Source organism: Osmerus eperlanus, chromosome 2, assembly GCF_963692335.1.
Source record: "Osmerus eperlanus chromosome 2, fOsmEpe2.1, whole genome shotgun sequence".
NCBI lineage: Eukaryota > Metazoa > Chordata > Actinopteri > Osmeriformes > Osmeridae > Osmerus > Osmerus eperlanus.
Window position 1 is genome coordinate 14,225,896 of NC_085019.1, and position 18,313 is coordinate 14,244,208.

The 18,313-nt window shown below is 42.1% G+C and overlaps 1 protein-coding gene across 9 annotated transcripts in view; it reads right to left on the reverse strand.

Annotated features, from left to right (window-relative positions):
• The window catches only part of spag9a (sperm associated antigen 9a), a 161,779-nt gene that overhangs the window by 48,810 nt on the left and 94,656 nt on the right, over positions 1-18,313 (reverse strand). For all 9 annotated transcript variants that reach the window (XM_062453359.1, XM_062453378.1, XM_062453321.1 and 6 more), the window contains 6 exons: positions 9,380-9,472; positions 8,610-8,765; positions 8,316-8,502; positions 4,317-4,532; positions 2,164-2,362; positions 1,916-2,032 (listed from right to left, as the gene is read on the reverse strand). In XM_062453359.1, the coding sequence (XP_062309343.1) occupies positions 1,916-2,032; positions 2,164-2,362; positions 4,317-4,532; positions 8,316-8,502; positions 8,610-8,765; positions 9,380-9,472 (968 nt within the window). The remainder of the gene's footprint in view (positions 1-1,915; positions 2,033-2,163; positions 2,363-4,316; positions 4,533-8,315; positions 8,503-8,609; positions 8,766-9,379; positions 9,473-18,313) is intronic.

The window sequence follows — 18,313 nt, forward strand, 5'->3', positions numbered from 1 at the left end:
ATGCCTGAAAATATCACGAGAAGGGAAAAACTTAAAATGACGTTTAAGTCATAGAGATTAGGTCAATTTTTACACCGGTCTGCCAAATGTATTCGTTTTGATTCAAAGATGAGGCTGCCTCTTGCAGGGGAAATGAGAAGACATCTATTTCATTCTACACTTCACTCGTATTTTCAGTTGTAAATGAGCAGCAAATTTTTTTTCTTTTAAATCTATTTAATCTTTATAAATAATAACTATGCATTTTCATATAAAATATACAGAAATCAGTTGTAAAAATGTCATTCAAAAACGGACCCCTGTCTAACCGACGCAAGCAAGCACACCCTACATTTTCCCCAGAAATTGTACCCTCTCTAGTTATTATACATTTTCAATGTGCAGGCAGTTTCGACATTAGTAAAGACATTTATTTATGTAACAAAATTCACAGATCTATACTGAAGTATATCCACTTTATATTGTCATTCTGTTAGCTAGCCAGTCCCTTTGAAAGCAGCTGACTTGCGGTTGTAACAGCGAATTTGCTTCTAAATAACTAAACAGAATTTCCCTTTTTTCCTTACTACGCTTAGTTTCATTTCATTGCGAATGCCCTTATTAATCACATTAGTTCAATCGCGGTACTGCACTCCGTTGGATTATAAAAAGGACACCTGCAAAATATGAACTTTGTTGTGTGCCCGGTTCTCACAATATTTGTAGGAAACTCAATGCAGACCAGAGGACCAATCAGAGTAAGCCAAAAGTAATTTCATTATTTTATGTCGAAATGCTTATCCAAACAGCGTCAATCGTGGCACTGCACTCCGTTGGATTATAAAGAGGCCACATGCCGAATATGAACTATGTAGAGTGCCCGGTTCTTGAGCTGATCTTGGGAAACTGAACAGCCTACAATTAACCAATAATAACTTTTTAACATGGTTTTTGTATTGGGAAAATGGAAGATAGAGGCATGTATTTAGGTTTGTATTTGCAATTGTACATGATTTATGTAGCTATGATCATTCTATTGGGGTAATGTAGATCAGCCTAAATGTTTGATTTCACTCTACCATAGTAAAACGTAGGTTTGTATAATTCTGAAATCATTGTTCATCAGTGTTTAATGCATTAGACTAAATGATTTATTTAGTTGTTTTATAGAAGTAGATTTTCTATAAATGTACATTTTTAACTGATAGGTAAAAAAATAATAAAAATATGGCATCACGCCAGAAAGTTTGTGGTGAATCATTGTTTTCCTTTTGGGTCAGTGTTACAGGAACATCTGGTCAAGCAACAACACTTGCTATGCCTGACAGTAAAGGCTATTAAGGCTGTTAAGTATGCTTCTCCGACTCTGTTAACGGATGGGCGGGCTTACGGATACGGACGGATAGACTGCGTTTATGGTATCTCCGTAGGCTGTGGGTGCTGAAAACAATTCACCGCCAGAAGAGTAGGTGGCGCAACGGTTTTTTGTAAGTCGTCGTCGAGTGTTTATTTACCTAGGTTATCGAGAAGTCGGAGCAAATGTACAAATTAGCCGCCGTTTCATCAATAAAATACGCACATTTTCAGCAACTACACTGACCATTTCTCGTCACATTTTAATTCAGATGCTGATTTACATGTACTGTTTAGCTGAAATATGAATTGTAAAAACTTACAGCAATGGCGGTCAAAGGATTCTGTTCGTCCTGTTTATCACGGCAACCCCACCCCCGCCACTGACGCAAGCGGTTCTTAATACTGACCAATCACAGCCAAGGGGGTATCCGTAACTATCCGAAATTACGACGGATAGTCAGAAAATTCAGGAGGTCGAGCTCTCCGGGGCTCTCCGAGGGCTCTCGGAGAGCTCAGAGAGCTTTCACGTCTAAAAACACCAAGACTAACATTTTACAACAGTAATCACCCTCCTACTTACCATCCGTTCTGGGCCCCCAGCCACATGGTGGGCAGAGAGCTGCTCATCCTCACCACCTCCTCCCCTGCAGGGTCACTCTCCTCACGTTGGGATGTCACACCGTCCTGGTCTGCACTCCTGAGGCACGCACACAAACACACACACCCAAAGAGAGAGCTGAAATCCACAAACTTCTAACATCCAGTAGGACCAATTGACAAACAAGCTAACAATCATGGTGGTGATCCTCTGTTCTTCCTCTTTCTCACCTCGCCATTTCTGTGCTGGCAGGGTCGGAGGGCTGAGCTCCCAGAGGGTCCGTAAACACGTGCTCTGTGTAGATACCAGGCTGACCATGCCCCTCCTCACCCTCCTCGCCCACCCCCGCATTGGCCTCCGTAGCCTCGGTGGCCTCTTCTGCTGTGGGCACCCCGTCCTCCAGCGGGCTGGTCTCTCTGGACAGGTCCACTGGTGGAGGGAAGGCAAGGAAGGCAGAGGGGGGAGAGATGTCGAAGGGGAATTAATGAGGGTGGGTGCTGTATAGCAGTGGTCTTCAGCCCTGGTTTTCAGGGCCTGAATATCCTGTATGTTTCTCGATGTTTCCTTCCTCTAACACACCTGGATTCAGATGAATGGCATTCACTGCAAAAATGTAGGGAGTCAGGTGGCTGAGCGGTTAGAGAATCGGGCTAGTAATCAGAAGGTCGCTGGTTCGATTCCCGGCCGTGCCAAAATGACGTTGTGTCCTTGGGCAAGGCACTTCACCCTACTTGCCTCGGGGGAATGTCCCTGTACTTACTGTAAGTCGCTCTGGATAAGAGCATCTGCTAAATAACTAAATGTAAATGTCATGTAAAAATACCATATCATATTTAAGTGCAAAAATATTTGTTGAATTGATTACCATTTGCTGAATACCACTGCTGTTAGCAGTGGTATTCAGCCAGATGGGGCAAGGAAAAATCTTGGGGTGGCACACCAAAATCAAAACACATAGCCTAACAATAATTTTGAAAAGCGTCTGCCTCAAAAACGCCTAGACAAAAAGAGTATATGTGTGGCGGTATGGATGTCGCGGCCACTCATTGTTGGCTATAAGCCAAAAAAGATCGAAAATCAGTTTTCTGTCAAAATTGAGATTTTTGATGTTTTGTATAGTTAACACCCTAAACGTAATTGTAATGTAGCCTACAAAAAGTATATGATTACTTATGAAAAACAGTTAATTTCAATGGTTTTTGGACATGTTAGCTAGCAAAAGTTTCAAGCCATGTCAAATCACATGCTAAGTTTGTGTGCTCTTTTGAGTGCTGCCAAACAACTGATCAATGAAGTCAGGCTGTTAAACTTAAAAATAACTTGCTGAGAAGTTATTAATGTAAACAGAATACTGAATGAAACAGAATTAAACAGAGTGGAATCTTTGAATGCAGTTTTCTCCCTTATCATTTTTTGACACAAGTCAACTTTAAAAGTATGTAACTTCAATTGTGATAAAGATATGAGTTATTTAAACAGATTTGTATTCAGGAAGGTTTGTAGATTCCAGAGATGTATACCACTCAGAAAGTCAAATTTCCACCATGTGAAGGGTTTCCCCAGGCCGCCACACATATGGTATTTAACAGAGCTGTACTGACATACCATAGCAAACAATGGGGTTTTAAGTGCAATGTTTTAAAAAATACGCTCCCGGTGTGATCGGCCCAAATTGCCTAAGTTAGTAATAGGCTACTCTCTCTAGACTGAAGTAACCTTTTGTTTGTCTAAATTAGCTACAAGGTAAGACAGTCAGCCCTCCCAAAATACAGAATTTAACTAGCACAAGCTAATTAGACTAACTACTGTAGCTAACCAACGTAAGCTAGGTTGCCTACTGTAAATAGGTCATTTAAAATTTATTTATTTATTTAACAGTTTATTGAATATTTGTACTTAGCCTACTTTTTTCTTTAACTTGGTATCTGCACTTAGCAGCGTCCAACTGGTCTAGCCTTCATTGACGATTAGCTCCCTTACCTTCTATGTACCGTTGTACGGCTATAGACTGCACTCTCATCTGGCCCAGTGCAACCTCTTGTAGGGGGAGGGGTGACACAGGGGTGTCAGGATCAGAGTGTGGAGATACGTGACAGGATCCAAGCGTGGAGATACGTGGATTTCTACGACAAAATGTTTCAATTGTAGACTGTGGTTTCTATAGGCTAAAATCAGTTTTTAAATTATTTTTGAGGTTGATTTGTCCTACAGTGAAGTTTAAATCCCGTTTTCCATTAATGAAAAATAAAAACAATCTGGATGACAGACAATATGCAACTCGCGATGGGGGGGCCAGCAATTTTCTCAGGGGGGCCATGCCCCCCCCCCTGACGGCGCCACTGGCTGTTAGATGTTCATTGTGAGCCTGCATTGTGCCTCTTACCCGAGCCGGAGAGGCCGCTGTGCTCGGCTGGGAGGTCGCTGACACCCTGGTGGGCTGTCTGGGGGATGGCGGTGGTCCCTTCCGTTGCCATGGCGCCATCGCTTTCCGTCGAGCCCACGCTGGCCACGCTGCCCGCCAACGACACGCTGTCCCCTTGTCCTGACTCCTGGTCCTGGAGCCCCTCCTCCCCAGCAGGGAAGTCTGACTCCAGGACACCTGAGATGCACACACACAGGAACAGGTACACACACACAAAGTGAGACAGACTCCATTATAAAGGTGCAACCATTGTGTGTGTTGTACAACATTGAAACATGGATAAAGTGTATCAGGGCTACAGACTAACTTTTTTTTTTACTAAGAGTACTATAGCCCCTACCTGGAAGATTTAGGGGCAAAGGCAGAAATTTTAGGGGCACACACCTTAACTCAACCTGCACTGCAATTTAAAAAATGTTCCCAATTTTAAATGTATTACTGATAATGTGCAGTTTTATTTTAGTTCACAGTTGGGCTGTGCGATATGACCAAAATCTAATATCCTGATATACTTTTTTTTTTTTTTTTCGGAAATAGAGCTGCGGTTTATAACCCGATTTTACATTTTTGTCTTGTGGTGGTGAGGGCTTATTTCTAAGCGGCTTATAGAACGTTTTTATAACAAAACAGGCTTCAAAATGTACTAATGAGAGGGCTAACAAGTAACACTAGCTGGTAGTAGCATTGCTACGAGTATTATGCTAGCTAACTTAGCCCGGAAGCTAACTAAAGCTAGCTAGCTAGCTACCATTTCGGAAAAATAACTTGCGTTTTGGGGGCCGTCGGAAATATTTTTAACTCACGCGTCTAAAAGGTAAAATTCCCGCGCAATAGAAAACATACATTACGCACTTTCGTTTTTGAAGTGTGTTGCAACGGCCTATAGGCTACTAGTGCATTGCTTGGTATCATTGTTCCCGTATCAAGTGCGGCATATATTCCAGTGCGGTTTATACTCAGATTTACAAACACAAAGCTCCCATTCTGGTGAGGTGCGGTTTATAGAAAATGCGTCTTATTTTCCGAAAAATATGGTAGATCCTTTCATATCCCGATAACAATACATATCACAATATGGCACATTTTATTTAAATTCAATGAACACAGTTTATATAAAATGACCACATGGACAGGCCAATTTCTTATTAAAGAAAATATTAAAAAGTACTTACCCATATTTGATTTCTCATTTTTTAAGGCTCAAAATTTTGGTCACATATGATCTCGAAATGTAATCCGTGCAACCTATAAATATTTTTGGGAGTGTAGCAGACTACTTGTGCGTAATTCACTGGACAGGTTCGAGTGGACACTGCACGTTAAGGTCTGGGCTAAGTTGTGCTACGTTTTATGTTCAAAAAGTGTTATCTTTGTAAGCCTACTTGAATAAACAACGCACAAAGCTGTGTGCCAAAAGTTTGCCGACCTCCTGTCTTTCCAACTCCATACAGGAGCATTTGTCCGAGTGTAAATAACTTGTGGCGTGACATGTTAATTTCTCTACAAAATGCTTGCTAATTGCACAGTAGTATGTGCCTGCTGTGAGCTGATACAGTGAACAAACGAACAAAAACAAAATTCTTAATCGTGATTTGTAGGTTTGCATTTACAGAAATGTGCTAGGATTTGTATACATAGATGTCTATTCGTAAATATATCGTTTGTAATTTCTTGTTATTTCGTGAATGCATTTCTCATGGTCTGTCACTTGTAAATCTACAATTCCGCGTGTGAAGTGTTGAATCTGCATTTGTGGATCGCACGGGTTCAATCCTTCTTCCAATGGAGAAGGATTGATCCAACTAAAAAGTGGAGATGGTGTGTTGGCGGTGCGGAGAAAAGGGCCACAGAAGGGTTGACTGCACAGAGCAAGTTTGGTGTCGTTTTTGCAAAAGCAGGGGGCACTCAGACAAGGCGTGCTCAAAGAAGGAGCGTGAATGGAGCGCCCGGTGTGCGTGTTGTCCAAGATGGCGGCGACGGCGGTGGCCGTAGAGCAGGTCGTGAACCAGATGGCGCCCGGGGAGCCGCGGGAGGAGAAGACCACACCTTCAGGGCACACACAGAAGATGCCAGCCTATCAGGGCAATGGCTGCAGATCCAGAGGAAGAGACTGATCGTGGACATGGGCGCGTCGTCCCACATCATCAACGACAGGAGCAAGTTCAAGAGCTTCGACAGCACCTTCAAGCCGGGGAGACACAGCATGGACGGGAAGCGTACCGTCGGTGTGGCCCAAGGCAGGGGAGACGCACAGGTATGCCTCATAAACAGCAAGGGGCGCCGGTGTACAGTGACTTTAAAGAACACTCTCTACATCCCCTCATACCCCCAAGAACTCTTCTCAGTGAGGTCTGCTACCGCTCACGGTGCCAAAGTGTTCTTCGAAGAAGGTAAAGATGTCATAGTGTTGCCGGATGGCACAAGGAATAATGTTTATGTATGTAAGAAAATGTACTACTTGCAAACCGAGTGTGATGTAGATGATGTGTGTCATGTCAGCTATGATATCCAGACATGGCATGAGATAATGGGTCACTGCAATTACGAGGATATCTTGAAGCTGCAGGATGTAACAGAAGGCATGCACATTAAAGGTGCAAAGCGTAGGCCTGATAAAGAATTTGTAGTATGCATAGAGGGAAAGTTCACTCAAACGAGAGAGATCCGACTGATAAGGTAAAGACACCACTTGAGCTGGTGAACACAGACCTAGCTGGTCCAGTAAACAATGAGGCCATAGATGGTTTTAAGTACATGCAGTCTTTCACAGATGTATGTACGGGGGCAGTGCTTGTTTACTTCCTGAAAGCAAAAAGTCATGCAGTTCAGGCCACTGAGAAGTACCTGGCAGATGTAGCGCCCTATGGCACTGTGAAATGCATTAGATCAGATAACGGAACCGAGTTCACTAACAAAGAGTTTCAGACACTACTGAGAAAGAACAAAATCAGACACGAGACTTCCTGTCCTTACTCTCCGCACCAGAACGGGACAGCTGAAAGGGAAGGGCGCACTCTTTTCGAGATGGCCAGATGTAAACTTATCGACAGTGACCTACCTAAGAGTCTTTGGCACTACGCCATCCAGGAAGCAGCCTATACCAGGATCCGGTGCTTTAACAAGCACACAGGCACTACCCCATATACAGCACTGACAGGTAAAAAGTGCAATCTAGCCAGGATGCATAAATTCGGGTCAGTGTGTTATGCCTACTAGCAAGACAGAGGAAAACTAGATTCTAGGTGTGAGAGAGGACTCTTTGTAGGGCATGACAAGGGCAGTCCCGCCTATCTAGTTTACTACCCCAGTAAAGGAAAAGTGCAGAAGCACAGACTGGTAAAGTTTGTCACCAAGACAACCTGTGAAAACGAGACTCAGACACTGGAGCTAGGACTGGACCCCAAAGTAGATAGTGACAAGAGCATAGAGACTCCACAGCCTAGTGTACTGAGCAAAGATGTACAGGCTGACGGTCCACAGTCAGCACCAGAGGATGATGGCGAGAAGCACCCCAGGGTGACGTCACATGCCTCAGACAGTGGGAGATATCCCAGCAGAGAGCATAAACCCCTGGGGTATCTGAGAGTAAATACTGTGGAAGATACTGATGATGGCATTACACTCACTAGTGTAGATTATTGCTACCGAGCAGTTTGTGGTGTACCTCTGACCTTTAAAGAGAAAAAGGTCGGCGCCTCCAGGCGCTTCGCAGCAGATCGCAGCTAATCGCTAGTGTGTCCCAGGCGCCTGGGACACACTGGCAGTGGCTGCGATTAGCTGCCAATTTTTGAGACACATCTCTCTCCATACGCTCCCTCCTCATTTTTCAACAAGAAAAAAAAAGTATAATTTGCAGGTTGCACATGTGTGAGTAGTTTAAAAAAATACTTGCAGTCTCAAAAATTGGTGACCGTTTAGTTGCAGTCTAGAGCCCTGTGTATCAATGTCACACACACACACCTGGTACACTGGTGATGCATAGGACGTGGGAGTTGCAGGCGTAGAAGCTGTCCAGAAGGTCAGAGGGATGGTTGACATCCATTACCATGACTTTGGTGGAGGAGTGAGTGCTGGTGCAGATCCACACTCTGCTGGACACCTGATCATGAAAACGCTGCCCCTTCTCCGGCTCCCCCTTTTCTTGGTCCTGAGGAGAGGAGATCCTGATAACTAAGTCTTTGAATGCAGGGCCTTGTTTGGAGTATGGAGTGTTTATAGGTGACCCTATGATTGACCACTTTACTACCCCCTTACCTTGTTCTCCTGATCCAATTGGTCCAGGCTGTTCTGAGAGCCCTTCTTCTGTTTGGTTACCTCAAGCTCCACCCCTGAGCCTTCACTGGCCCCCAACATGGCCCCGCCCTCTCTGGTCCAGCCCCCTGACAGGTTCACACCTGCGGCACACCACAGCTGAAGAAAAGACAAGAGTTAAATATTACAAACACCATCAATTGATATTGTGCTTCTATTTTACACATCTATTTTATGTTTAGAGTTGTAAGGCGTTTCTTGACGGAGTCTCTACTTGATGGCTCTCACATCTCATTGCCTAACTTTTACTGTAGCATTGCTATTCATATGTTGATAAGTAAGGGTCAAGATGTGGTGTGATTGGTTTGTTCTTGGGTATAAAGGAAATTGTGAAGCATTGTTCTGTGGATTCTTCATCTTCTGAGGGCATTTCCTCAGCTCTGATCTGTCCTACTCCTTCTCATTCCTCACCTCTTGCTTCCTCTCTGGTTTACAATAATCAAGGTAGAGTAGGTAAGACTTAAAGCCTTTATTTTAACATGTTTATTAATTGATTTCATTCATTTGCAATGTTATTACATTTTCATTTAACTTTATTTTCACCATTCTTGCTGAATTAACCCATAGAGTCAAACTAATTCTATTGGTATTGGCATTATTTGGTCTTTGATAATACACTGTTCAGTTTCCTATCTTCCTTCAAACATAGGGGAATTTGTTTTGGTTGTTTGGCCAATATTAAACCGCCTACAGACTTGTGTGTGTGTGTTCACCTTCATAGAAGCATCTTTCAGGTCCAGAGGCCTCAGGTAAATCGGGACAGGCAGGTTCTTCATCTTGTTCTCTGTTTGACCACCATTAGCCACCTGGAAGAACATCCAACATTATCAGTGTTTCCCCTAGGTTTACAGCTTTGCGGCGGCGGTTCTGTAGAGACAGAATTGACATACCATTTTGTAAATAAGAAAAAACATAAGGCCATTTAGTTTGTTTAATAAAAGAGCAAGCTATAGACTTGTATTATAGTAAAGGTAACCTTAAATGACTTATTTTGTGATCAGGCGCTATATATATTTAAAAACATTTTATTAACTTGACCTTCCAGGGGGGGGGGGGGGCGCCCCCCTAATACAATGGTAGGGGAAACACTGACTATTCTACAGGACAAACAGTCCCTCCTGGGGTAACTTTCCATTGGAATTAACGAGAATATGGGAATTAACGGGAATATATGGGAATTAATAACAGGAATAAACTGGAAAGTTTGCCTATAACAGGGAACTTAAATGTAGTTAAAAACCCATCTAGCAGCATAATCTTGGTTAAAATAACCATATTGAATGCAAATTAAGTTGTTTTTATATGCTGCAATCCTCAATCACATGCACACAGCACACTACTTATTGCAGGGCTATTGAAGCCACACACACTGCATGCACTGTGCATTCCTCTATTACGTTAGGTGTGTTCGACTTCATGCAGCACCGGCTGCGCTGATAGCCGGCTGCAGCTGGCTGACTTGAAGCAGTGATTTCTGGTTAGACTTTTTGTCCGACTTGAGACGGCGCTGAGGCTAGGTCACTGTGACGTATCCATCAAAGTACCGTGAGATTGATTTGAGAACTGCCGGTTGTGTAGCCGAGCGCATTTTCTCAAGAGCAACTGAATGGGTTCTAATGACACAGCTATTTCATGAAGGAGTCCTCAGGTGCCTCAGGTGTTAAGTATGAGGTCAAACTCATACTTAAAATCATAAATCACAAACTGGCCAGCCAACTGAAAGAGAAAGAGTCACTGTGGTTGGTGCTTTGGTCAGGCTGGGGCAAGAGATGGAGAAGGATAGAGACGCGGGAGCTTGAATGGTGTATTACAATAAGTATACGCTGCTTTACAGCGTGCATTGACCATAAACTACATCTCTCACAATGCATTTCGATTATGTTACAGAAAAGTGACAACATCGCGCCTCTAGAAAGCAGTGTATATACACATCAGTGTTTAATGCAAAGTTCGCAAAGGGTGAAGGCGAGCAAGGTTTGAATGACAGCACTCCAATGCAGCCGGTTCTGCAAACGTAACCCATGCGCATTTTCAGCCAAGGTCTTCGGGCATTCAACCCAAGTTGGTATCGCTCTCTAACTTGGTTAGAGTACTACAACTACATTACTTGAAAATGAGTTTGACACCCCTGCTCTAACCCATACATGGAACTCCAAACCCTCTGTCCATACCCACCAAACACCTACCCCATCTCCCCATCCCACATCAGCTAGTGGTGCCTCTCACAGTAGGCCCATTGAAAGGGAAAGCCATTATTGACACCGGCTCAACCTACACCTTGCTTACAGATAGGTGTAGGTTGCATCCGGATGCTGCTGATTACAGCATCCGCTAGTGGTGCCTCTCGGGGGGGGGGGGGGGGGGGGGGCGAGAGGCACTGAGGAAATGCCCTCAGAAGATGAAGAATCCACAGAACAATGCTTCACAATTTCCTTTATACCCAAGAACAAACCAATCACACCACATCTTGACCCTTACTTATCAACATATGAATAGCAATGCTACAGTAAAAGTTAGTGCACCGGCGAGCATCCGGATGCTGATTACAGCATCCGGATGCTACAGATATTACCGGCGCTTCAGATTACAACTGTGGCGACAACTAGCTGTGCGAATTGGAGAGGAATATTGCTCGACACTTTAGGCTTATTAGACAGGTTAGATCGCCATCTAACTGGACAACATTCACACTCAGGGTGAACACTTAATGTATCCAAACTACAGACCATCACATTACACATATCAAAACAGAACGAACACAACAACAAAACTCCAAACAATGCCTGACAAATGCTTATCTAACTAAGCTTAAACCTTTAACTCTGTAGCTTTTCAGCTTTCCGCGGGGCATTCTGGGTAACAGGAGCGTTGCCGCTACACAACTGTCTAATCAACTTTCCTTCGTCCTACTCTGGAGTCTTTACATTTATTCATTTAGCAGCCGCTTTTATCCAAAGCGACTTACAAGAGAGAACTTTACTAAAAGTGCATTGGTCAATGATCATAAACAACGAGATAGCCCCAAAAAGGCTTTTGCAGGCTTTTGTAGTCTTTGATATTGACTGGTGCGTGCTGGGATTTCATGACGTCAACTACCCAAGCTCAGTTCACAATTCAAGTTTCCTATGTCTAAACCAAAAATTATGTTATAAGTTATTTGTCCGTGGGATGAAAGTAAATATCTGCAAAATAACTGTTAAATTAGCTAGTTTTGATCAAGTGAAATTAAGTGTTTTAACAGAACATTTTGGTGAAAATGTTATTAATATTTGTAAAATAGACATTTTAGTGTATTTTTAAGTAACAACATTTGGCTGTAATGTTTATGCAAAATTATAAAATTACAGTTTGCCATTGTCTTTCTATCTGTATTTCCTGTCATTCAGAAATACAGAAAAAAACGTGTATAATTTACAGAAAAAGTGCGGTAATTGGTGGCCAAGCCGCGAAGCGGCGAAGCCACCTAAGGGTTTCTACGTATTCTTCTTCTTCTTCTTCTTATTATTATTATTATTATTATTATTAGGGGCCAAGCAGGTGCAGTTAGTTTTATTATTATTATTATTATGCATAGCGATTGGTGAGAAGTTTTTAAATTAGGCACACTAATTTGGAACGATCTCCTGACTATTTATCACCAAGTTTCATGTCAATCCATGAAGCACTATTGCGCCACCAAGGTGTCAAAGTTGGAGGTGCGTTTACGCCCATAACTTTTGAACCATGAGACCGTGAGGTTTCATCGGATTCCTTAGACGCAGACGATTCGACTGAACCTATGGCGTCACTGTCGTCCCGAAGGTTTTTCCGTGATTTGCATTTTAAGAAATGCCAAATTTTTCAAACTCCTCCTAGGCCGTTGCTCCGATTTTCATGAAAATTGTAAGAGATCATCTTCAGACCATGCAGACAAAAAGTTATCAAAATGGCATCGATAAGTGAAACAGTTCACGAGTTACGCGCAAACAATTTTGACAAAGAGCATGCCATAGCGGACGTGAGGCCTTGTCTCTGCGATGGTTTACCGTATGGAGACGAAACTTTGGAAATGTCATCGTGAGCATGTCATCTAATCATCTTCCTACCACAATCACCTTGATATGTCAAAATATGACTGAATTACAGCTGTTTATACTTGGGTCAAATCTGACAAAGCTCGCCACGGGAGAAACGGTTTCCTTTTTTTTAATAAAGTAACCGAACACAGCATTTCCCAGCAGCGAGAATAGCTCACTGGGATAAGACGGGCCCCTTTGAAACGCAAGGACGTAGGATCGAATCCAGCCACAGTCTTCAAGCAAGTATTGATACCGGATCATCTGTTTAACCTTTTCATGTTCCTGTTAAATTTGCCTGAAAACGCCTAAACAGCATACCCAAAGTAAATTGGAAGCTGTTCTTGAACCATTTGGAGTACATGCATGTAAATGATCTCTTTTGAAAGCTGACACTCTGAAGTTATGTCCCCTGTTGTCAGGACCCCTGTCAGTCCTTCTAGTGTTGAGTAATAGAAGCTTGAACACAAGGAAAGTGAAAATTTCTATTTCCGCCTAGATTTTGTTTTGAAAACAGAGGCCTGAAGAGGCCTAGAGGTGGTAGGTATTATCTGGAAGACTAAATTGGACCACAGGTTGAAGCCTTACCCAATTCAAATCAAAAGTCAAACATAATACCACAATATATTCATATTTGACACATGTTTTTATAAGAGTACATCCAGGAATTTTCTAAAAGGGTCTTTTGGAGACTCCAAAATGACCCTTTGTAACCAAGGTCAAGGTCAAATAAAAAGGTATTATTTTTCATAATTGTTATCTCTGGCCCATCTCTGGTACTTAGAAATATCATATATAATAGCTAAATCCCTAATTAGTAATACTGAAACACAAAAACTGAAGCATGAACACATTGGAGTGCTTTATCTGATTCCAAGGATTGGCGCACAAAGAACACTGATTCTGTCAACCATATTGCGCAATCGACTGTTATTTTGAAGGCTCCACAGACGCATACAAATGAGGTATTGGCATTTTCAGCTAGCTGTCAGCTACAAGGCTAACGAGCTAATTTCAGAGCCAGTCGAAGCCAGTTCGAGAAATTTGTTTAGAACGAGTGTGGGGGGGGGGGGCGGGGGGGGGGCAGGACGCACAGACCTAGTTGGCTTTAGAGGGCTGTCAACGGGGCATGGAAGCTCCTATTGGGTCGAACAAGGTGTCAATCAAAAGGGGAGGGTTCAACGGACATTTTGAGACCTTCATTTTGTAAATACTCCGTTGATAAATCGGAGAAAATAACACTTTTATGTGAACAAGTTGTTTCTTCCGTCGGCTAACTTGCATAATGAAACAAAGGATAATGGCTATTCATGAACGTAAAACATTGTATTTGGACGAATTACTTTACATGGTTAGATACTTTGAACCCTTGGGACTTACGCAGATCAAGTTTTGATGGCATGATTTGCACACCTGGACCTATTTGAACAACTTAGGGTGAGTACAACTTTTTTCTTTGGCATTGTTGAAGGAATGTTCACCGGAAAAAGACGTTGACTTTGCTTGCTATTGCGACTTGATCTTGAATTGGTTTATTTCAATGGAAGCACAAGAATCGTAGCTTTCCAACGATGTATAACATGTGTAGCGTCTAAAAAATATATTTTTTAGAATTTAGTGCGTCGTAACTGAGGAAGGGGGAGGCAGCATTTTTGTCTCGCGGGCGAAACAGGAGCGTAAACAGGTTAATGAAGCCAGGTACACCACAATAGCTGTCTAGCAGTATAATCATAATGGTAACGATAAAGTTTAATCATCTTCCTACCACAATCACCTTGATATGTCAAAATATGACTGAATTACAGCTGTTTATACTTGGGTCAAATCTGACAAAGCTCGCCACGGGAGAAACGGCTTCCTTTATTTTATAAAGTAACCGAACACAGCATTTCCCAGCAGCGAGAATAGCTCACTGGGAGAAAGGCCAATTTATACTTCTCCGTTTTTACGGAGACGGACACAGGGAACGTCCTCTCCGACGAGGAATTCCCTCTCCGAGCCCCTCGGAGAGCTCTACGTGCACCTCCTGATTTTCCTGACTATCCGTCTGTCCGTCCGTCATTTTACGGATACCCCTTGGCTGTGATTGGTCCGTATTAAGAACCGCTTGCGTATGGGGCGGGGTTGCCGTGATAAACAGGACAAACAGAATCCTTTGACCGCCATTGCTGTAAGTTTTTACAATTCATATTTCAGCTAAACAGTACATGTAAATCAGCATCTGAATTAAAATGTGACGAGAAATGGTCAATGTAGTTGCTGAAAATGTGCGTATTTTATTGATGAAACAGCTAATTTGTACATTTGCTCAGACTTCTCGATAACCTGGGTAAATAAACACTCCAATTACCTGTGGTTTCAAACCAGTGTTGCTCACTGCAACGCTGTAGCCTACGCGAGACACTACAAAAACATCTACACAGATGTTTAGGAAGTCAAACGGCGACAGAACATGTTCGGCACTCCCCTTACTTAAATCAAAAGTCTTTCAATAGGTGAAACTATCTGACTACTAACCTGAACTTCATTGCCACAGCCTTAACTTTGTCAATCTGTTCATGATCATAATTCATTTCAGCCTACACCGTACAAAGGAACGTTAAATCGAATTCAACCAACGCAATCGCTACCAAGACGAACACAGCAGTAGTCTAGTAGGCATACTCTACTGTAGTAGTACAATTTACTGGGGCAGCTTCTCCACACAGGGCTATATCGCATTTTGCGTTGTTACTGACAATGATCGCTACCAGTGAGCTTTTAATGAATGAGCGATTTTCCACTAAATAAATGTCAAGCTTATTTACGTTTTTGGGGGAGTAGTTAGCAGATGGTACTGTTTGAATCGCGATTCCATCTTCTACTGCCGGTAACGTCGTAGAATAATCTTCAAAGGGGGTTCTTTATTAATGAATGAATGCAATATGAGTAGGCTAAATGCCTGAAAATATCACGAGAAGGGAAAACTTAAAAGGACGTTTAAGTCATAGAGATTAGGTCAATTTGTACACCGGTCTGCCAAATTTCTTCGTTTTGATTCAGCTATGAGGCTGCCTCTTGCAGGGGAAATGAGAAGACATCATATTTCATTCTACACTTCACTCGTATTTTGAGTTGTAAATGAGCAGCAAAAAAAAGATGCTTTTAAATCTATGTAATCTTTATAAATAATAAGTAGGCCCTATGCATTTTTTATATAAAATATACAGAAATATCAGTTGTAAAAATGTCATTATAAAACGGACCCCTGTGCAACCGACGCAAGCAAGCACACCCTACAATTTCCCCAGATATTGTACCCTCTCTAGTTTTTATTAGGATTCCTCCGTAAAGAGGAAACCTATTGTTATTGTTAGTTTTATTAGGATTCCTCTGTAAGGAGGAAACCTATTGTTATTAGGATTCCTCCGTAAGGAGGAAACCTATTGTGATTGTTAGTTTTATTATTATTATAATAATAATAATTAGGGGCCAAGCAGCGAAGCTGCGAGGCCCCTATTGTAATTGGTAGTATTATTATTATGGGCCAAGCAGCGAAGCTGCGAGGCACCTATTGTAATTGGTAGTATTATTATTAGGATTCCTCCGTAAGGAGTAAACCTATTGTTATTGTTAGTTTTATTGGGTGTGCTTTGCCTTCGGCAAGGGCACAACCTTTGTTCTCTCACATATATATTATTATTATTTTTATTATTTTTGCCCCCCTAAAACTCAGTCAATATTTGGCCTACATAGACAACCTAGGTGTCAAAAGTTTCGTCTTGGTAGCGATTGAGTTGCTTCTATTGGGATTTACGTTCCGTTGCATGGTTTAAGTGGAAATTAAGTTTTTGTGGCGAAAAGTGAAGCTAACGGTGGCTAACTTGCTAGCCACAGTCAATGACGCTACTTACGTCACTAACGTCACGAAAACTCGCGTGACTACCTCTAGCAGAACATTAGTTTAGCAGCTTGTTAACTTCTGGGAGATAGCTGTTCTGGGAGATAGCTAACAATAACAATAGGTGCCTTGCAGCTTCGCTGCTTGGCCCCTATTGTTATTGTTAGTATTATTAGGGGCCAAGCAGCGAAGCTGCGAGGCACCTTTTGTTATTGTTAGTATTATTAGTATTCCTCCGTAAGGAGGAAACCTATTGTTATTGTTAGTTTTATTATTAGGATTCCTCCGTAAGGAGGAAACCTATTGTTATTGTTAGTTTTATTATTATTAGGGGCCAAGCAGCGAAGCTGCGTGGCACCTATTGTTATTGTTAGTATTATTATTATTATTATTATACTTCTTAAGACTGGGTGTCTATGGCAGGCCCTAGAAGCGCTTGGTCGAAAGTTGTGAAATTTGGCACACTCATTGGGGACAGTCCCCTGGTCCAATTCACAAAGTTTCATGTCCCATACTCGGGCACTCTAGCGCCACCAATGGGTCAAAGTTGGAGTTGTGTTTACACACGCAACTTTTAAACCGTATGACCCATTTTCAAAAATGAGGTACCATTGGATTCCCTGGATCAAGCCGAATTCAATGCACACTATGGCGTCAATTTCCGGTTTATAGATTTTCCGCTATTTACGGTTTTATCAAAAACCTTTGAAAGCCTACTCCTCCTACAATCTTTGTCAAATCTTCTTCAAAATTACCAGATATGCTCTTCAGACCAAGCCGCACAAAAGTTATGGTAGAGCATTTTGATACCCACAACCGTTTGTCCGTGACAGCCAATCAAAATCAGCAGAAAAGCCACCAAACAGGAAGTGAAGTCATATCTCAGCAGTTGTTTGAGGCAGTGAAACTAAATTTGGTAGGCCGCCTCGGAAACTTATTCTGAGGATGTCCTCCAAAGATTGTGTCATGTGACTAAAAGGGGGCGTGGCCGGAAGCATAAACGTGTTTTGGCTAATAACTGTTGAAGTGTTTACCTTAATAAAGTAATTTCTTTGTCTGTTGATGTCTTGTGAGATATCAAGCCTGACTATTAACCCTTTCACACGTAGGTTCTAAATTCCTTGACTGGTCCCCCAGAGTGAGTTTTTTATGCGCGTGAGTTTGGATCAATCTCAACGTTCCAGAAATTGATGACGCATTAAAATCGAATTGCTATACAATTTAAGTATTTCTCGGTTCGCATTTTCCATTGACCTAGTTTGCACCCCGTATTAGTGACGAATACTCCATTCATTGGTTGTTTTGTTCATCCACCTTCTCGTTACGTATTTCTTCCGCTTCAGGGGACTGGCTGAAACCTTCAAAGTAGATATTTTGGCTATTATTCTGGTGACTGAAGTATTTATATAACTCAAATTATACCACCCATATAGTTTGCACGATACTGAGATGAAAGCATGAACTGTTGTATTTCACGAGGTGATGTTTTTGCCAAACTAGCTAGCTCGTAGTGTAGTAAAGAGTCAATCAACAAGTTAGCTGTTGCTAATTTACTAGGCTATGTTACGTTGTTTGTGTGGTCGGATTATAACGAATACAAAATAATTTGGATACATCCAGTCAGTCTAATTTGATTTCTATTCATCGTTTTGTTTTCTCTAGCTGGCTTCCATCTCGTAAACCTTCTGAGTTGGCAACGCAGCCAGTGTTCA